General features: G+C 43.1%; 1 protein-coding gene and 1 long non-coding RNA gene across 36 annotated transcripts in view; both read left to right on the top strand.

Moving 5' to 3' along the window:
• Positions 1–21,375, top strand: part of LOC118374512 (integrin alpha-V-like) — an 88,184-nt gene that overhangs the window by 7,233 nt on the left and 59,576 nt on the right. For all 34 annotated transcript variants that reach the window (XR_008140358.1, XR_008140353.1, XR_008140345.1 and 31 more), the window contains exons 3-6: positions 11,850–11,941; positions 14,956–15,070; positions 15,282–15,343; positions 18,299–18,344. Coding sequence is in view for 1 of the 34 variants with exons in the window: in XM_052523157.1 (XP_052379117.1) it covers positions 11,850–11,941; positions 14,956–15,070; positions 15,282–15,343; positions 18,299–18,344 (315 nt within the window). In the remaining 33 variants the exon portion in view is untranslated. The remainder of the gene's footprint in view (positions 1–11,849; positions 11,942–14,955; positions 15,071–15,281; positions 15,344–18,298; positions 18,345–21,375) is intronic.
• On the top strand, positions 16,296–17,702 carry LOC127931206 (uncharacterized). Of its 2 annotated transcripts, none has more exons than XR_008140369.1 (3): positions 16,296–16,419; positions 16,486–16,555; positions 17,579–17,702. It is a non-coding gene; the product is annotated as an uncharacterized LOC127931206 (long non-coding RNA). The 2 variants fall into 2 exon arrangements; XR_008140370.1 differs by lacking the exon at positions 17,579–17,702 and adding an exon at positions 17,406–17,529.

The raw sequence follows: 21,375 nt of genomic DNA, 5'->3' as shown, positions 1-21,375 counted from the left end.
TGCTGTAAATGAGAATATGTTCTCAGTCAACTTACCTGGTAAAATAAGGGTTCGATAAAATAAAAATAAATCACTCCCAATGATTTAGACAGACTAAACTGACAGATTTCCAGCAGACTAGAGTCTCATAATTAACTATACTTGTAGATGGCCCATGGGTGGATGTGATGTTTGTCCAGGTGTAGTCAGAGCTGTAGAAGGGGACTGTTGTGTAGAAGAGGTGTGGGGGTGTTGGGACTGTTGTGTGAGTCAAGGTTAAGGAGGAGCTGAGTTGTTGTTCTTAAGACTGTTGCTTTAGTACATAACATTGAGGAGTTTTGATTTAGGCCAGGAGGGTTAGTTGTTCCTATGTGTTTTGCTGTAGGGCTAGCCAGGAGGGTTAGATGTTCCTATGTGTTTTGCTGTAGGGCTAGCCAGGAGGGTTAGATGTTCCTATGTGTTTTGCTGTAGGGCTAGCCAGGAGGGTTAGTTGTTCCTATGTGTTTTGTGTTTTGCTGTAGGGCTAGCCAGGAGGGTTAGTTGTTCCTATGTGTTTTGCTGTGTAGGGCTAGCCAGGAGGGTTAGTTGTTTTTGCCTGTGTTTTGCTGTAGGGCTGTGTTTTGCTGCCAGGAGGGTTAGGTTCCTATGTGTTTTGCTGTAGGGCAGGAGGGTTAGTTGTTCCTATGTGTTTTGCTGTAGGGCTAGCCAGGAGGGTTAGAGTTCCTATGTGTTTTGCTTTAGTTGTTCCTATGTGTTTTGCTGTAGGGCTAGCCAGGAGGGTTAGTTGTTCCTATGTGTTTTGCTGTAGGGCTAGCCAGGAGGGTTAGTTGTTCCTATGTGTTTTGTGTTTTGCTGTAGGGCTAGCCAGGAGGGTTAGTTGTTCCTATGTGTTTTGCTGTAGGGCTAGCCAGGAGGGTTAGTTGTTCCTATGTGTTTTGCTGTAGGGCTAGCCAGGAGGGTTATGTTCCTATGTGTTTTGCTGTAGGGCTAGCCAGGAGGGTTAGTTGTTCCTATGTTTTTGCCTATTAGTGTTTTGTGTTTTGCTGTAGGGCTTAGCCAGGTTTTGCTGTAGGGTTATTTGTTCCTATGTGTTTTGCTGTAGGGCTAGCCAGGAGGGTTAGTTGTTCCTATGTGTTTTGCTGTAGGGCTAGCCAGGAGGGTTAGTTGTTCCTATGTGTTTTGCTGTAGGGCTAGCCAGGAGGGTTAGATGTTCCTATGTGTTTTGCTGTAGGGCTAGCCAGGAGGGTTAGTTGTTCCTATGTGTTTTGCTGTAGGGCTAGCCAGGAGGGTTAGTTGTTCCTATGTGTTTTGCTGTAGGGCTAGCCAGGAGGGTTAGTTGTTCCTATGTGTTTTGCTGTAGGGCTAGCCAGGAGGGTTAGTTGTTCCTATGTGTTTTGCTGTAGGGCTAGCCAGGAGGGTTAGTTGTTCCTATGTGTTTTGCTGTAGGGCTAGCCAGGAGGGTTAGTTGTTCCTATGTGTTTTGCTAGCCAGGAGGGTTAGTTGTTCCTTAGTGTTCCTATGTGTTTTGCTGTAGGGCTAGCCAGGAGGGTTAGTTGTTCCTATGTGTTTTGCTGTAGGGCTAGCCAGGAGGGTTAGTTGTTCCTATGTGTTTTGCTGTAGGGCTAGCCAGGAGGGTTAGTTGTTCCTGTAGGGCTGTTAGTTTTGTGTTTTGCTGTAGGGCTAGCCAGGAGGGTTAGTTGTTCCTATGTGTTTTGCTGTAGGGCTAGCCAGGAGGGTTAGTTGTTCCTATGTGTTTTGCTGTAGGGCTAGCCAGGAGGGTTAGTTGTTCCTATGTGTTTTGCTGTAGGGCTAGCCAGGAGGGTTAGTTTCCTATGTGTTTTGCTGTAGGGCTAGCCAGGAGGGTTAGTTGTTCCTATGTGTTTTGCTGTAGGGCTAGCCAGGAGGGTTAGTTGTTCCTATGTGTTTTGCTGTAGGGCTAGCCAGGAGGGTTAGTTGTTTCCTATGTGTTTTGCGTGTAGGGCTAGCCAGGAGGGTTAGATGTTCCTATGTGTTTTGCTGTAGGGCTAGCCAGGAGGTTAGTTGTTCCTATGTGTTTTGCTGTAGGGCTAGCCAGGAGGGTTAGTTGTTGTTCCTATGTGTTTTGTGTTTTGCTGTAGGGCTAGCCAGGAGGGTTAGTGTTTTGCTGTATGTTCCTATGTGTTTTGCTGTAGGGCTACTTAGCCAGGAGGGTTAGTTGTTCCTATGTGTTTTGCTGTAGGGAGGGTTAGTTGTTCTAGCCAGGAGGGTTATGTTTTTGATCCAGGAGGGTTATGTGTTTTGCTGTAGGGCTTAGCCAGGAGGGTTAGTGTTTTGCTGTAGGACTTGTTCCTATGTGTTTTTAGCCTGTGTTTTGCTGTAGGGCTAGCCAGGAGGGTTAGTTGTTGTTCCTAAGACTGTTTCTCTACTCAGGGTTACACAAGAACAGAGCTTTGTGGTTGGCTAGATGGTATGCTCTGAAGGTTAGTATCCTCCCAAATATGTCAGAATGCAACTCTCTCTCTCATTCTGTCTGCACATACCTTCACACAATGCATTTGGTTCCAATGTAGTATAACAATGAATACCACATTCCATTCTCTGAAGTTATTTGAAATTAAAAGTTGAACTGAATCAGTAGGCGTAATCATTCCCTGTACAATCACCAAGTAATTTAATCCTGCGTGCCACTATGGAATGGACTTTATTTCTAGTATCATGAAACAATATCTACGATTTAAAGCCTGTGATTATCATGAAACAATATCTAATTTATAAAGGCTGTGATTATCATGAAACAATGTCTAATTTATAAAGGCTGTGATTATCATGAAACAATATCTAATTTATAAAGGCTGTGATTATAACGAAACAATATCTAATTTATAAAGGCTGTGATTATCATGAAACAATATCTAATTTATAAAGGCTGTGATTATCATGAAACAATATCTAATTTATAAAGGCTGTGATTATAACGAAACAATATCTAATTTATAAAGGCTGTGATTATAATGAAACAATATCTAATTTATAAAGGCTGTGATTATAACGAAACAATATCTAATTTATAAAGGCTGTGATTATAACGAAACAATATCTAATTTATAAAGGCTGTGATTATCATGAAACAATGTGTAATTTATAAAGGCTGTGATTATAATGAAACAATGTGTAATTTATAAAGGCTGTGATTATCATGAAACAATGTGTAATTTATAAAGGCTGTGATTATAATGAAACAATATCTAATTTATAAAGGCTGTGATTATAATGAAACAATGTCTAATTTATAAAGGCTGTGATTATCATGAAACAATATCTAATTTATAAAGGCTGTGATTATAACGAAACAATATCTAATTTATAAAGGCTGTGATTATAACGAAACAATATCTAATTTATAAAGGCTGTGATTATCATGAAACAATATCTAATTTATAAAGGCTGTGATTATAATGAAACAATATCTAATTTATAAAGGCTGTGATTATAATGAAACAATGTCTAATTTATAAAGGCTGTGATTATCATGAAACAATGTATTCATAGGCTCCTTCACCATATTCTTGTCCTTAACCGTTAAGGCATATAAACTAACTATAATCTCTGCACTCACAACCTAATCTGGTCTACTTGATTTGGTGTTCAGTTCCCATTTTTAGTAATAGTCTGTGATGTGAGACTATGGAAGGTTCAACTTGTTGCAACAACCGGGTGTTTTCTTCTCTCCCTGGTGTCTCAGCACGTTCCTCGGTCTGAGGTCACCCTCCACATCATTAGCCCTGTAGGCACCAGGCAGGAAACCACTCCAACTCTGCCTGAACAAGCACCAGTGGTATTTCGTTACCAGCAAATGTGCAACATTGCAGCTGACAGAATATTTCAACGGGCGTTTACATTGGTTTTGTCATATCAGGTGTTTTGTGTTTTGCGATAAAGATGGATCATTTCCACATCAACATATTAAGACCAACGTTATAGACGCCGTTAACCATTGTCTCGCTTGCCTCGCCCATGTAGAGGCGGCAGATGTTTCACAGAATCATGATGCGTTTTGCAGCATATAATGAATGCATCATATTGTGAAATTTTGAAGAAAGAAAAAAAACTGGGATGTTTTTTTAAAATCAGATCCTCTTTGTGAACAAAAGTTTTTAAAAACAACACTGAAATACAAACTAAAATACTGTGAAAATCTAAAATACACAAGAATGTCATAACCCCCCACCCCATCTGATTTAGTTAGTCATAACCCCCCATCTGATTTAGTTAGTCATAACCCCCCATCTGATTTAGTTAGTCATAACCCCCATCTGATTTAGTTAGTCATAACCCCCCCATCTGATTTAGTTAGTCATAACCCCCCCCATCTGATTTAGTTAGTCATAACCCCCATCTGATTTAGTTAGTCATAACCCCCATCTGATTTAGTTAGTCATAACCCCCCCCATCTGATTTAGTTAGTCATAACCCCCCATCTGATTTAGTTAGTCATAACCCCCCTACTAGATATGCTTTACCTAGCAAAACATTTATAATAGGCAAGATACGGAGGATGGATATAAGGACATACGGTCTAGAGGGTGCTGGAGGACTGTTTTAACAGTTATTTTGGTTCCAAACTGCTGCAGAAGATTCTAGATTTTTCCGCCTCCAGCTGTCCTGCCAGGTACCACAACACCAAGTCCATGTTGTCCTGAGAGATGCGGTTTTCCCCTGACATCAAATCCGGATGCACCCTTATCCAGGTACGTTGATAATACAATGCTGGAATCGGTTGAACTTCCCCTGTTTCTAATTTCCCTTGATACTGCATACACATCCACAGTGCCTTCATAAATTATTCACACCCCTTGACTTTTTACAGCCTGATTTAAATTGAGATTGCGTCACTGATCTACACACAATACCCCATAATGTCAAAGTTACAGTTTTGACATAAATCTACTTGAAAATCTATGGCAAGACCTGAAAATGGTTGTCTAGCAATAATCAATAACCAATTTGACAGAGCTTGAAGCATTTGGAAAATAATAATGGGAAAATGTTGCACAATCCAGGTGTGGAAATCTCTTAGAGACTAACCCAGAAAGACTCACAACAGTAATCACCCTTAGAGACTTACCCAGTAAGACTCACAACAGTAATCACTCTTAGAGACTTACCCAGTAAGACTCACAACAGTAATCATTCTTAGAGACTTACCCAGTAAGATTCACAGCTGTAATCACCCTTAGAGACTTACCCAGTAAGATTCACAACAGTAATCACCCTTAGAGACTTACCCAGTAAGACTCACAGCTGTAATCACCCTTAGAGACTTACCCAGTAAGATTCACAACAGTAATCACCCCTAGAGACTTACCCAGTAAGATTCACAACAGTAATCACCCCTAGAGACTTACCCAGTAAGATTCACAACAGTAATCACCCCTAGAGACTTACCCAGTAAGATTCACAACAGTAATCACCCTTAGAGACTTACCCAGTAAGACTCACAACAGTAATCACCCTTAGACTTACCCAGTAAGACTCACAACAGTAATCATTCTTAGAGACTTACCCAGTAAGACTCACAACAGTAATCATTCTTAGAGACTTACCCAGTAAGATTCACAGCTGTAATCACCCTTAGAGACTTACCCAGTAAGATTCACAACAGTAATCACCCTTAGAGACTTACCCAGTAAGACTCACAGCTGTAATCACCCTTAGAGACTTACCCAGTAAGATTCACAACAGTAATCACCCCTAGAGACTTACCCAGTAAGATTCACAACAGTAATCACCCCTAGAGACTTACCCAGTAAGATTCACAGCTCTAATCACCCTTAGATCACCCTTAGAGACTTAGATGTTTCTGTATCTCGTTTTCAATAAATTTGCAAACATTTCAACAAACATGTTTTCACTTTGTCATTATGGGGTATTGTGATGTCATTATGGGGTATTGTGATGTCATTATGGGGTATTGTGATGTCATTATGGAGTATTGTGATGTCATTATGGGGTAAAAAATAATTTGACTAAAAATAGGTTTATATTTTATATCTGACATATATTAATCTTGTCACCTCTCATTCACAGGAAGCTGGGCGTACCTACAACTACCGCCACTCTCGTTGTCAGGGAGTCATAGAAAATGCATTGAGCACCACGACTGCAAGGATGAGGATTCTTATTCGGTCAATCGTGTGTACCACTGCTAAAAAAGGCTTTAATGACGTTGTGAAGACCTGTGTGGCCCTCCACAACTACCAGTCCTCCACGGATGAAGTTCATGAACCAAACGCAAGATTACTACGTGCCTCTCCCGCTTTTGCTAACACTGGCAGCTACCAACCTGGAGAGTGGAGGAGGGTTTGTGGCAGGGGACAACCATCTCCAAGAGCCAGGGAGACTCTCTCTCGTGCCAGGGTGACACAGCTTGCAAGCAAAACAAGAAATAAGTCCAGGGACCTTCTTCCTCTCCCCCCTGGATGTGTACCATGGCAGGAAGACATGGTTAGAAGAGGACAACTCAGCCCAAGGCCAGCTAATCAGAACAGGCCTTTGTTTTCCACTGCTCACCATGATGGATGCAGTTCTTCACTGTGAACCAAAGTACTTTGTACTAAAATGTAGATTTGTAATCTTGTTAATAAAATGAAAGTTGATTCTATGATGTCTTTGTGAATTCATTTAGATTTGAACTACACCACCAGTAGAAGCCAGTCTGTGACACACAGCTCTTCGGGTGCGTTGTCACACAGCTCTTCGGGTGCGTTGTCACACAGCTCTGGGTACGTTGTCACACAGCTCTGGCTACGTTGTCACACAGCTCTGGGTACGTTGTCACACAGCTCTGGGTACGTTGTCACACAGCTCTGGCTACGTTGTCACACAGCTCTGGGTACGTTGTCACACAGCTCTGGGTACGTTGTCACACAGCTCTGGGTACGTTGTCACACAGCTATGGGTACGTTGTCACACAGCTCTGGGTACGTTGTCACACAGCTCTGGGTACGTTGTCACACAGCTCTGGCTACGTTGTCACACAGCTCTGGCTACGTTGTCACACAGCTCTGGCTACGTTGTCACACAGCTCTGGGTACGTTGTCACACAGCTCTGGGTACGTTGTCACACAGCTCTGGGTACGTTGTCACACAGCTCTGGGTACGTTGTCACACAGCTCTGGCTACGTTGTCACACAGCTCTGGCTACGTTGTCACACAGCTCTGGCTACGTTGTCACACAGCTCTGGGTACGTTGTCACACAGCTCTGGGTACGTTGTCACACAGCTCTGGCTACGTTGTCACACAGCTCTGGGTACGTTGTCACACAGCTCTGGGTACGTTGTCACACAGCTCTGGGTACGTTGTCACACAGCTCTGGGTACGTTGTCACACAGCTCTGGGTACGTTGTCACACAGCTCTGGGTACGTTGTCAGCACGTGACTTCAAATAGAATGCATTGAAACACTTTGTATTGAGATGAAGAAACCAAGCTTTTTTTCCCCCAATAAATAAACCATCTGGTCTCTGAAAGTAAACCACAATACAACAGTGTCTGCTAAGAGCAGACACGCTAACAACACACTAACAACACGCTAACAACACGTGTCAATTAAATATAATTCAAGTGTCATAGTGTAGATAGAAATATCTGGCCAGTGACCAGGCGGTGCTTTGGGCTAGTGACCAGGCGGTGCTTTGGGCTAGTGACCAGGCGGTGCTTGGGGCCAGTGACCAGGCGGTGCTTGGGGCCAGTGACCAGGCGGTGCTGGGACGCAGAGAACAAAACCTGGTGCTTTCATGTAAATATCAGACTGGGAAGTATTGATGTTCACTATCTCTTCCTATCTGAAAGGGTAGCCAATGACATAACACCCCAAAAATGTTATAATTATATATATTTTTTACCCCTTTTTCTCCCAAATTCCGTGATATCCATTTGGTAGTACAGTCTTGTCCCATCGCTGCAACTCCCGTACGGATTCGGGAGAGGTCGAAGGTCGAGAGCCACGCGTCTTCCAAAACACGACCCCGCCAAGCCGCACTGCTTCTTCACACACTGCTCGCTTAACCCGGAAGCCAGCCGCACCAATGTGTCGGAGGAAACACCGTACAACTGGCGACAGAAGTCAGCGTGCAGCCTGGGACAAGGACATCCCGGGCCGACCAAACCCTCCCCTAATCCAGATGGGCCAATTGCACGCCGCCTCATGGGTCTCCTGGTGGTGGCCGGCTGTGCCTCGACACAATCCCGTCTCGGAGCGCTAGGGACAATTCCTTCGACCTCATGTCTTGGTTTTTACTCTGACATGCACTGTCAACTTTGGGACCTTTTTATATAGACAGGTGTGTGCCTTTCCAAACCATGTCCAATCAATTGAATTTACCACAGGTGGACTCCAATCAAGATGTAGAACCATCTGAAGGATGATCAATGGAAACAGGATGTACTTGAGCTCAATTTCAAGTCTCATAGCAAAGGTTTTGAATACTGATGTAAATAATGTATTTCTGTTTTATTATTTCTAATAAATGAGCAAACATTTCTAAAAAGCTGTTTTTTTGCTTCATCTTGATGGAGTATTGTGTGTAGATTGAGGAAAACATTTTTATTTAATACATTTTAGAATAAGGCTGTAATGTACTTTTTTTTTGTCAGAGAAAAAAATGCCAAAGGGTCTGAATATTTCCTGAATGCACTGTGTTTCTGCAGTGGCAAGTGGAAACACAACCAACTCTACCACACTAGGGAAAACATTGCCTCATGTATGTCCCTCCTCATTGAGTAACATGTGTGTCAGAGATTGCATTGGCTAGACAGGGGGGGGTATTAACGGGTGTTGGTTGTGAGTCATTTCCTCTTGGGAAAATATAGTTTAATCTCCAGGCTCTGATTTAAAACTGCTGCTCCCTTCAGGAAACCATCAACCTGTCCATTCGGCTGTGGTCTGTCGGTGTCTTGCCTAAACGTCAGACTGTTTAAACTTTTACTGTCACATAGACAAGTACAGTGAAAAGCCTTTCTTGCATATCAATATATTACTAGAAAAAAACATGAAAAATAAGAATAAGAAATATGAAATACACTAAGTATACTATATACAGGGTCAGTACCATATTAACAATGTACAGGGATACTGGAGTTATGGAGGTAGATATGTATAGGGGGAATGAGACAGGGAAACTGGAGTGATGGAGGTACATATGTATAGGGGGAAGGAGACTATATACAGGGTCAGTAGGAGGTAGATATGTACTGGGGGAAGGTGACTATACAGGGTCAGTAGGAGGTAGATATGTACTGGGGGAAGGTGACTATATACAGGGTCAGTAGGAGGTAGATATGTATAGGGGTAAGGTTACTATATACAGGGTCAGTACCATATTAACAATGTGCAGGGATACTGGAGTGATGGAGGTGTGTGTGTGTGTGTGTGTGTGTGTGTGTGTGTGTGTGTGTGTGTGTGTGTGTGTGCATAGACAGTTCAAAATACTGAAATAAAAGGTAAATAAAAATACAAGGTGAACTCGGTCCTATTTTGTTAGTTATTTTTCAGTCGTATTGCTTGGGGGATAGAAGCTGTTCAAGAGCCTGTTGGTGTCAGACTTGATGCACCGGTACCCCTTGCCGTGCGACAGTCAATATGCTTTCAAAGGTACAGCTGTAGAAACTTTTCAGGATTTGAGGGCCCATGCCAAACCTTTTTCCACCTCCTGAGGGGGATGAGGCAGTGTCGTGCTTTTTCCACCTCCTGAGGGGGATGAGGCAGTGTCGTACCTTTTCCACCTCCTGAGGGGGATGAGGCAGTGTCGTGCCTTTTCCACCTCCTGAGGGGGATGAGGCAGTGTCGTACCTTTTCCACCTCCTGAGGGGGATGAGGCAGTGTCGTACCTTTTCCACCTCCTGAGGGGGATGAGGCAGTGTCGTACTTTTTCCACCTCCTGAGGGGGATGAGGCAGTGTCGTGCCTTTTCCACCTCCTGAGGGGGATGAGGCAGTGTCGTGCCTTTTCCACCTCCTGAGGGGGATGAGGCAGTGTCGTACCTTTTCCACCTCCTGAGGGGGATGAGGCAGTGTCGTACCTTTTCCACCTCCTGAGGGGGATGAGGCAGTGTCGTACCTTTTCCACCTCCTGAGGGGGAAGAGGCAGTGTCGTACCTTTTCCACCTCCTGAGGGGGAAGAGGCAGTGTCGTACCTTTTCCACCTCCTGAGGGGGATGAGGCAGTGTCGTACCTTTTCCACCTCCTGAGGGGGATGAGGCAGTGTCGTACCTTTTCCACCTCCTGAGGGGGAAGAGGCAGTGTCATACCTTTTCCACCTCCTGAGGGGGATGAGGCAGTGTCGTGCCTTTTCCACCTCCTGAGGGGGATGAGGCAGTGTCGTACCTTTTCCACCTCCTGAGGGGGATGAGGCAGTGTCGTGCCTTTTCCACCTCCTGAGGGGGATGAGGCAGTGTCGTGCCTTTTCCACCTCCTGAGGGGGATGAGGCAGTGTCGTACCTTTTCCACCTCCTGAGGGGGATGAGGCAGTGTCGTACCTTTTCCACCTCCTGAGGGGGAAGAGGCAGTGTCGTACCTTCTTTTCGGCTGTGTGTCTGTGTTTGGACCATTTTAAGCCTTTAGTGATTTGGACACCGAGGAACTTGAAGCTCCACTACAGCCCTGTGGATGTGGGTGTGCTCGCCCACCGTTTCCTATTGTCCACCATCAGCTCTTTGCCTACCCCTCACCACCTGGGGTTGGCCCGTCAGGAAGTCCAGGATCCAGTAGCAGAGGGAGAGGTTCAGATCCAGAGTCCTAAGCTTGGTGACAATCTTGGAGGGGACAATGGTGTTGAACGCTGAGCTGTAGTCAATGAACAGCACTCCTCTTATCTAGGTGGGCGAGGGCAGTGTTGAGTGCAAATGAGAGTGCGTCATCTATGAATCTGTTGGGGCGGTATTCAAATTAGAGTGGGTCTCAATGGTGTCTGGGATGCTGGAGTTGATGTGTGCCATAACCAGCCTCTCAAAGCACTTCATGATTACAGATGTGAGTGCTACAGGGTGGTAGTCATTGTGGCATGAAGCCTTAGAGTTCTTAGGAACAGGAATGATGGTGGTCATCTTGAGATGAGGGGATTACAGACTGGGACAAGGAGAGGTTGGAAATGACTGTGTATATATCTACCAGCTGTTCTGAGCATGCTCTGAAAACACACCCTGAAATACCGTCCGGCCATGAGGCTTTTACGAGTGTTGACCTGATTAAAAACCTTACTGAGGTCGGCCTCGGATAGCGAGATCACCCAGTCCTCTAGGTCAGCAGGGGCCCTCATGCATGGTTCTGTGTTGTTTCTTGTTGAAACATGGATAAAATGTTTTGAGTTCGTATGGCATCGTTGGGCAGATCATGGTTGGGTCTTCCTTTGTATTCCGTAATGGACTGTAGCCCCATGTGGCAGGCGTCGGAACTTGTGTCATGTGATTCCACCTTTATTCCTTTATTGGTTACCATGGTAAATCCATTATTAGCATTCCGAACGAAGTAGCTGTAAAAAAAAAAAAAGACAATAGTCTCTACAAGACAGAATGTTGAATAACATTCTCTTACTTTACTGGTTGTACATGTTGCTGTTCCTTTTGACAGGAGGTGGAGATACGTTGGCTTTTCAGCCTACACTGGGTCATGTTCATTAGGCAGCAAATGGAAGAAAAAGGGACTGAAACAGGGAAAGGAGTACCTTGACTTGACAAGAATAAATGCTTGTTTAACGGGGGCACATTTAAAAATATATATATTTTTTTGTTTGGTGTGCCGTAATGAAAACAACACAGAGTAGAGGTTATTTCATGCAGAAACCCTTTAAAGTGATGGTGTTTCTTCATTAAAACCACAATGATTTCTCCCTCACAGATGATCGTAAGAATAACGAGGGGCTCCAGATGGAATTTAAGTCCAACCAGTGGTTTGGAGCCACGGTACGGGCACATGGTGAGCACATCCTGGTGAGTGTCATTTTTAAAACATTTTTTTTATTTTTTATTTCACCTTTTATTTAACCAGGTAGGCCAGTTGAGAACATGTTCTCATTTACAGCTGCGACCTGGACCAAGATAAAGCATAGCAGTGCAACACAAACAGAGTTACACATGGAATAAACAAGAGTACAGTCAATAACACAATAGGGGGGGGGGAGAAAGGGACCTCATGTCCTTATGGGGCGGCAGCGTAGCCTAGTGGTTAGAGCGTTGGACTAGTAACCGGAAGGTTGCGAGTTAAAACCCCGGAGCTGACAAGGTACAAATCTGTCATTCTGCCCCTGAACAGGCAGTCCTGTTCCCAGGCCGTCATTGAAAATAAGAATATGTTCTTAACTGACTTGCCTGGTTAAATAAAGGTAAAAAAAAATAAAAAAATAAAATAAAAATCTCCATGGTTCAATGTGTTGAATGATGTCCGTTTTGTTGTTTTGAAAGTCTCTGAAAAAGAGTTATATTATTATAGATATTATATTATATTATATTATATTATATTAAAGAGTTATATTATTATAGATATTATATTATATTATATTATAGAGTTATATTATTATAGATATTATATTATATTAAAGAGTTATATTATTATAGATATTATATTATATTATATTATAGAGTTATATTATTATAGATATTATATTATATTATATTATATTATAGAGTTATATTATTATAGATATTATATTATATTATATTAAAGAGTTATATTATTATAGATATTATATTATATTATATTAAAGAGTTATATTATTATAGATATTATATTATATTATATTAAAGAGTTATATTATTATAGATATTATATTATATTATATTAAAGAGTTATATTATTATATATATTATATTATATTATAGAGTTATATTGAAAAGGTTTGCTTACTTGCCTTTTTGAATTTGGATCCCGCGACGTGGATATCTATCCAGGGATCTTGCTAACAAAACGTTTTAAGAGCTGCTTGGCGTAGCTGTTACCTAGTTATCAAACTAGCAAGTTTTCCTTGACAGCTTGAACACGGCCCGCGGTGCGGTTATCCCTTGTGGCTGGAACCGCAGATTGTCTAAATCCCTGCTGTTTATTGATATTTAAATCTGCCCTGCGACCTGGAAATGTGTGGAGTATCAGCATCAGCCTACACTGATACCCTGGCATCCCAATCCAAAGGTGGGAGTTATGGCGAGGACAGTGTTTCTCTATCACAGGTGAAGGATCTTTTAAAACACAAAAAGTGTTTTAATAGCAGTTTGCAGTTCTCCCAGGGAGACATGGCGATAGGGAAACAAACTAGAAGTCCACGTGAGATGACATCGGTACTGTCTGTGAATCAGTATTACAAATGACTGGGAAAACAGACTATCTAGATCCAGGTTTCCTGGGGCCCCTCCTGGGTGCACGTTTTAGTTTTGTGCCCCCTAGCACTACACAGCTGATTTCAAATCATCATAGCTTGATGATGAGTTGGTTATTTTGAAACAGCTGTGTAGTCCTAGGGGGCAAAAAACTACAACGTGAACCAAGGTGAGGGAAACCCGGATCTAGGGGGACGATCCAGGAGGAATACCATCTCATGAGAACTGGACAGAGTATGACGAGAAAAATGATCACTGAAAAAACTGCAGAGGAAGATTCAGGTGGAGCGCGCCCACAGGTCTGGAAAACCCGTCACTAGTCCAGGTGACCCAAGCCGACAGTAGTCAACTTCCTGAGGTTTAAGGACAAGATGGCTGTTCTGGAGAGAGCCAAGAATTTGACAGGAACCAACATCTTCCTCAACAAGGATTTCTCTGAAGCTGTGTGTCAGTGGCGGAAAGAACATTGCTTAGAGAACATTGCTTACATCCTCTACAACAGGCTCATTGTCCACCTTCCCTCCCAAAAGCCCGGGATGAATGAGAGAGCCAAGCATCAGGGTCCGTAGCTTCGACCCAACATTACACACACACACATACAAAAGTACAGTATGTAAACAGCTCTTCAAATTCGTGGATTTGGGTATTTCAGCCACACTCGTTGCTAACTTGTGTATGCAATTGAGCACACAGCCATGCAATAGACAAACCTTGGCAGTAGAACGGCCATACAGAAGAGCTCAGTGACTTTCAACGTGGCACCGTCATAGGATGCCACCTTTCCAACAAGTCAGTTCATCAAATGTCTGCCCTGCTAGAGCTGCCCTGGTCAACTGTAAGTGCTGTTAATGTGAAGTGGAAGCATCTAGGAGCAACAATGGCTCAGTCGCGAAGTGGTAGACCACAGAACGGGACCAGCGAGTGCTGAAGCGTGTAAAAATCGTCTGTCCTCAGTCGTAACACTCACTACCGAACTTACTAAGAACTGTTAGTCGGGGGCTTCATGAAATGGGTTTCCATGGCCGAGCAGCCTCACACAAGCTTAAGATCACCATGCGCAATGCCAACCTTCGGCTGGAGTGGTGTTGGAGTGGTTTTTCTCCACAAAAGGGCTTTATTACAGACAGAAATATTCCTCAGTTTCATCCTGGTGGCTGGTCTCAGACGATCCGGCAGGTGATGAAGCTGGATGTGGAGGTCCTGGGCTGGCGTGGATGCACAATGTTTGTGGTTGTGAAGCCGGTTGCTTGACTTTCAATTTCTCTAAAATGACGTTCGAGGCAGCTTATGGTAGAGAAATTAACATTACATTCTCTGGCAGGACCGGGTTTGTGGAACGCTGCTCTAACACACACAAATTGTTGTTTTTGTATTGTTTGTATATTATCGTATTTAAAATTTGTGAACACCTGGTGTGTGTCACGTCCTTATCTCAGAACCTTATGATCAGATGGTGAACACATCCTGGTGAGTGCCATGTCCTTATCTTGGAATCCAGAACCAAATCTTGCGTGCGCCAGCTAGCGAACAGTCTGTAAGGAGAGAAGACCCATTTTCTCTATCGAGTCTCTTTGACTGTTGCGAGGCCTTGCTGTCGTTGACTCATGAGGTGTTTGTGTGTCTCTCTCTCTCAGGCCTGTGCTCCTCTCTACCAGTGGAGCACGTACAGTGTGTCAGAGAGAGAGCCTGTTGGAACATGTTTCCTGAAGAAAGGACAAGAAGTTGTGGAATACTCTCCTTGTCGATCTAGTAAGTGACTGAGAAAATTGTTTTTTTTTTTCTCGATCCAGCAATTTAAAGCCTAGAGATTCTTCATTAAAAAGTGGATTGTAGTCTGGGATTAGATCTGGGAAACTGGCTCTATATCTGTTTATATCAATAACTGCAGATTGAGATAACCCCACCTGGTTTACCATTGAGAGATGATTATATCTTTCTGTGTTTGTTACTCTCTGAACAGAAGCCAACTCTCCAGAGGGACAAGGCTTCTGTCAGGCTGGATTCAGTATTGACTTTGTCAAGGTGCGTGTTGTGTTGTGTTTCCTCTTTGCCAAGGTGCGTATTGTGTTTTGTGTCCTCTTTGCCAAGGTGCGTATTGTGTTTTGTGTCCTCTTTGTCAAGGTGCGTATTGTGTTGTGTGTCCTCTTTGTCAAGGTGCGTATTGTGTTTTGTGTCCTCTTTGCCAAGGTGCGTATTGTGTTTTGTGTCCTCTTTGTCAAGGTGCGTATTGTGTTTTGTGTCCTCTTTGCCAAGGTGCGTATTGTGTTTTGTGTCCTCTTTGCCAAGGTGCGTATTGTGTTTTGTGTCCTCTTTGTCAAGGTGCGTATTGTGTTTTGTCCTCTTTGCCAAGGTGCGTATTGTGTTTTGTGTCCTCTTTGCCAAGGTGCGTATTGTGTTTTGTGTCCTCTTTGCCAAGGTGCGTATTGTGTTTTGTGTCCTCTTTGTCAAGGTGCGTATTGTGTTGTGTGTCCTCTTTGTCAAGGTGCGTATTGTGTTGTGTTTCCTCTTTGCCAAGGTGCGTGTTGTGTTTTGTGTCCTCTTTGCCAAGGTGCGTATTGTGTTTTGTGTTTCCTCTTTGCCAAGGTGCGTATTGTGTTTTGTTTCCTCTTTGCCAAGGTGCGTATTGTGTTTTGTGTCCTCTTTGCCAAGGTGCGTATTGTGTTTTGTGTTTCCTCTTTGCCAAGGTGCGTGTTGTGTTTTGTGTCCTCTTTGCCAAGGTGCGTATTGTGTTTTGTGTCCTCTTTGCCAAGGTGCGTATTGTGTTTTGTGTCCTCTTTGCCAAGGTGCGTATTGTGTTTTGTGTGTCCTCTTTGTCAAGGTGCGTATTGTGTTTTGTGTCCTCTTTGTCAAGGTGCGTATTGTGTTGTGTGTCCTCTTTGCCAAGGTGCGTGTTGTGTTGTGTTGTGTGTCCTCTTTGCCAAGGTGCGTGTTGTGTTGTGTTGTGTGTCCTCTTTGCCAAGGTGCGTATTGTGTTTTGTGTCCTCTTTGTCAAGGTGCGTATTGTGTTTTGTGTGTCCTCTTTGTCAAGGTGCGTATTGTGTTTTGTGTGTCCTCTTTGTCAAGGTGCGTATTGTGTTTTGTGTGTCCTCTTTGTCAAGGTGCGTATTGTGTTTTGTGTCCTCTTTGTCAAGGTGCGTATTGTGTTGTGTGTCCTCTTTGTCAAGGTGCGTATTGTGTTTTGTGTGTCCTCTTTGTCAAGGTGCGTATTGTGTTTTGTGTGTCCTCTTTGTCAAGGTGCGTATTGTGTTTTGTGTCCTCTTTGCCAAGGTGCGTATTGTGTTTTGTGTGTCCTCTTTGCCAAGGTGCGTATTGTGTTGTGTGGCCTCTTTGCCAAGGTGCGTATTGTGTTTTGTGTCCTCTTTGCCAAGGTGCGTATTGTGTTTTGTGTCCTCTTTGCCAAGGTGCGTATTGTGTTTTGTGTCCTCTTTGTCAAGGTGCGTATTGTGTTGTGTGTCCTCTTTGTCAAGGTGCGTATTGTGTTTTGTGTCCTCTTTGTCAAGGTGCGTATTGTGTTGTGTGTCCTCTTTGTCAAGGTGCGTATTGTGTTTTGTGTCCTCTTTGTCAAGGTGCGTGTTGTGTTGTGTGTCCTCTTTGTCAAGGTGCGTGTTGTGTTGTGTGTCCTCTTTGCCAAGGTGCGTATTGTGTTGTGTGTCCTCTTTGTCAAGGTGCGTATTGTGTTTTGTGTCCTCTTTGTCAAGGTGCGTATTGTGTTGTGTGTCCTCTTTGTCAAGGTGCGTATTGTGTTTTGTGTCCTCTTTGTCAAGGTGTGTATTGTGTTTTGTGTGTCCTCTTTGCCAAGGTGCGTGTTGTGTCCTCTTTGTCAAGGTGCGTATTGTGTTGTGTGTCCTCTTTGCCAAGGTGCGTATTGTGTTTTGTGTCCTCTTTGTCAAGGTGCGTATTGTGTTTTGTGTGTCCTCTTTGCCAAGGTGCGTGTTGTGTCCTCTTTGTCAAGGTGCGTATTGTGTTTTGTGTCCTCTTTGCCAAGGTGCGTATTGTGTTTTGTGTCCTCTTTGTCAAGGTGCGTGTTGTGTTTTGTGTCCTCTTTGCCAAGGTGCGTATTGTGTTTTGTGTCCTCTTTGTCAAGGTGCGTATTGTGTTTTGTGTGTCCTCTTTGTCAAGGTGCGTATTGTGTTTTGTGTGTCCTCTTTGTCAAGGTGCGTATTGTGTTTTGTGTGTCCTCTTTGTCAAGGTGCGTATTGTGTTTTGTGTGTCCTCTTTGCCAAGGTGCGTATTGTGTTTTGTGTCCTCTTTGCCAAGGTGCGTATTGTGTTTTGTGTGTCCTCTTTGTCAAGGTGCGTATTGTGTTTTGTGTGTCCTCTTTGTCAAGGTGCGTATTGTGTTTTGTGTGTCCTCTTTGTCAAGGTGCGTATTGTGTTTTGTGTGTCCTCTTTGTCAAGGTGCGTATTGTGTTTTGTGTGTCCTCTTTGTCAAGGTGCGTATTGTGTTTTGTGTGTCCTCTTTGTCAAGGTGCGTATTGTGTTTTGTGTGTCCTCTTTGTCAAGGTGCGTATTGTGTTTTGTGTGTCCTCTTTGTCAAGGTGCGTATTGTGTTTTGTGTGTCCTCTTTGCCAAGGTGCGTATTGTGTTTTGTGTCCTCTTTGCCAAGGTGCGTACTTTGCAGTGTTCCATACAATGAATAAATTGTAAACTTAAAAACAGTTTTCTAAAGTATTGTTCTCCGATGCTTGGATTCCATTTCAGATCTTATTGTCTTGGTTTCTTCTTTCAGAATAACATCATAAACATATTTCTCTCTCTCTTTCTTTCTTCCTTTTTATATTTGTTTTTCTTTGTTTTATCTTTTTCGATTTGTTCTTTTTTTTCTTTCTCTCTCTCTCTTTCTCTTTCTCTTTCTCTCTCTCTCTCTCTCTCTCTCTCTTTCTCTTTCTCTCTCTCTGTCTCTCTCTCTCTCTCTCTCTCTCTCTCTCTCTCTCTCTCTCTCTCTCTCTCTGTCTCTCTCTCTCTCTCTCTCCAACAGAATAACAGGGTGGTTGTTGGAGGCCCTGGTAGTTTCTACTGGCAAGGTAAGTGATGTGTAATTCTATATATTTACTGAGCAGGTCTGTTATTCCAGGGTATTATCAGACACGCTGTGCTCTGTGTGGCTCTTCTCTGAGATGAGGCATGTAGTGATTCAGGGAATTTGTGGTGATGCTTTGACTGCCTAACTGTAGTTGTTGTCAATGCAGTAATACTTTGACTGCCTAACTGTAGTTGTTGTCAATGCAGTAATACTTTGACTGCCTAACTGTAGCTGTTGTCAATGCAGTAATGCTTTGACTGCCTAACTGTAGCTGTTGTCAATGCAGTAATACTTTGACTGCCTAACTGTAGCTGTTGTCAATGCAGTAATGCTTTGACTGCCTAACTGTAGCTGTTGTCAATGCAGTAATACTTTGACTGCCTAAATATAGCTGTTGTCAATGCAGTAATGCTTTGACTGCCTTCATATAGCTGTGGTCAATGCAGCTCTTAGGCTGACAAGTGAGCAGTAGTCTGTGAGATCATGACACTGGCTTGCAGGAGTGACTGCCCAGCTAACAACAAACGTTCCCACAACTTTAGAGAACATTCCCTTTAGAGTCTCATAGGAATGTTCCTGTGATGTGCAAGGAATGTTTCCCAGAGACCATTCCCTTAAGGTCAAATAGAACTTACCAAGAATGTGGTTGCTATGTTCTCAGAACTTAAGATATTAAATGTCCTAGACACGTTTCATGGGAACATTACAAGAACATTCACGTGTCCAGTTTTCTGAGGGTTAGGAGAATACTCTATCAATGTCCCACCAAACATACATATATGGTTGAGGAAGTGGTACATCATGAATACAGTCACAGATAAGAGGAGGTGATGCATCATGAATATAGTCACAGATAAGAGGAAGTGGTGCATCATGAATACAGTCACAGATAAGAGGAGGTGATGCATCATGGATACAGTCACAGATAAGAGGAGGTGATGCATCATGGATACAGTCACAGATAAGAGGAAGTGGTACATCATGAATACAGTCACAGATAAGAGGAAGTGGTGCATCATGAATACAGTCACAGATAAGAGGAGGTGATGCATCATGGATACAGTCACAGATAAGAGGAGGTGATGCATCATGGATACAGTCACAGATAAGAGGAAGTGGTACATCATGAATACAGTCACAGATAAGAGGAAGTGCTGCATCATGAATACAGTCACAGATAAGAGGAAGTGCTGCATCATGAATACAGTCACAGATAAGAGGAAGTGGTGCATCATGAATACAGTCACAGATAAGAGGAAGTGGTGCATCATGAATACAGTCACAGATAAGAGGAAGTGCTGCATCATGAATACAGTCACAGATAAGAGGAGGTGATGCATCATGGATACAGTCACAGATAAGAGGAGGTGATGCATCATGGATACAGTCACAGATAAGAGGAGGTGATGCATCATGGATACAGTCACAGATAAGAGGAAGTGGTGCATCATGAATACAGTCACAGATAAGAGGAAGTGCTGCATCATGAATACAGTCACAGATAAGAGGAAGTGCTGCATCATGAATACAGTCACAGATAAGAGGAAGTGGTGCATCATGAATACAGTCACAGATAAGAGGAAGTGCTGCATCATGAATACAGTCACAGATAAGAGGAAGTGCTGCATCATGAATACAGTCACAGATAAGAGGAAGTGCTGCATCATGAATACAGTCACAGATAAGAGGAAGTGCTGCATCATGAATACAGTCACAGATAAGAGGAAGTGCTGCATCATGAATACAGTCACAGATAAGAGGAAGTGCTGCATCATGAATACAGTCACAGATAAGAGGAAGTGCTGCATCACGAATACAGTCACAGATAAGAGGAAGTGCTGCATCATGAATACAGTCACAGATAAGAGGAAGTGCTGCATCATGAATACAGTCACAGATAAGAGGAAGTGCTGCATCATGAATACAGTCACAGATAAGAGGAGGTGCTGCATCATGAATACAGTCACAGATAAGAGGAGGTGCTGCATCATGAATACAGTCACAGATAAGAGGAAGTGCTGCATCATGAATACAGTCACAGATAAGAGGAGGTGCTGCATCATGAATAAAGTTACAGATAAGAGGAAGCGCTGCATCATGAATACAGTCACAGATAAGAGGAAGTGGTGCATCATGAATACAGTCACAGATAAGAGGAAGTGCTGCATCATGAATACAGTCACAGATAAGAGGAGGTGCTGCATCATGAATACAGTCACAGATAAGAGGAAGTGCTGCATCATGAATACAGTCACAGATAAGAGGAGGTGCTGCATCATGAATAAAGTTACAGATAAGAGGAAGCGCTGCATCATGAATACAGTCACAGATAAGAGGAAGTGGTGCATCATGAATACAGTCACAGATAAGAGGAAGTGCTGCATCATGAATACAGTCACAGATAAGAGGAGGTGCTGCATCATGAATACAGTCACAGATAAGAGGAGGTGCTGCATCATGAATACAGTCACAGATAAGAGGAAGTGCTGCATCATGAATACAGTCACAGATAAGAGGAGGTGCTGCATCATGAATAAAGTTACAGATAAGAGGAAGCGCTGCATCATGAATACAGTCACAGATAAGAGGAAGTGGTGCATCATGAATACAGTCACAGATAAGAGGAAGTGCTGCATCATGAATACAGTCACAGATAAGAGGAGGTGCTGCATCATGAATACAGTCACAGATAAGAGGAAGTGCTGCATCATGAATACAGTCACAGATAAGAGGAGGTGCTGCATCATGAATAAAGTTACAGATAAGAGGAAGCGCTGCATCATGAATACAGTCACAGATAAGAGGAAGTGGTGCATCATGAATACAGTCACAGATAAGAGGAAGTGCTGCATCATGAATACAGTCACAGATAAGAGGAAGTGCTGCATCACGAATACAGTCACAGATAAGAGGAAGTGCTGCATCATGAATACAGTCACAGATAAGAGGAAGTGCTGCATCATGAATACAGTCACAGATAAGAGGAAGTGCTGCATCATGAATACAGTCACAGATAAGAGGAAGTGCTGCAT

The sequence above is a fragment of the Oncorhynchus keta genome, chromosome 7, assembly GCF_023373465.1.
Source record: "Oncorhynchus keta strain PuntledgeMale-10-30-2019 chromosome 7, Oket_V2, whole genome shotgun sequence".
Lineage (NCBI taxonomy): Eukaryota > Metazoa > Chordata > Actinopteri > Salmoniformes > Salmonidae > Oncorhynchus > Oncorhynchus keta.
Note: the sequence above shows the minus strand (reverse complement) of the source record. Positions and strands in the feature narration are given on the sequence as shown.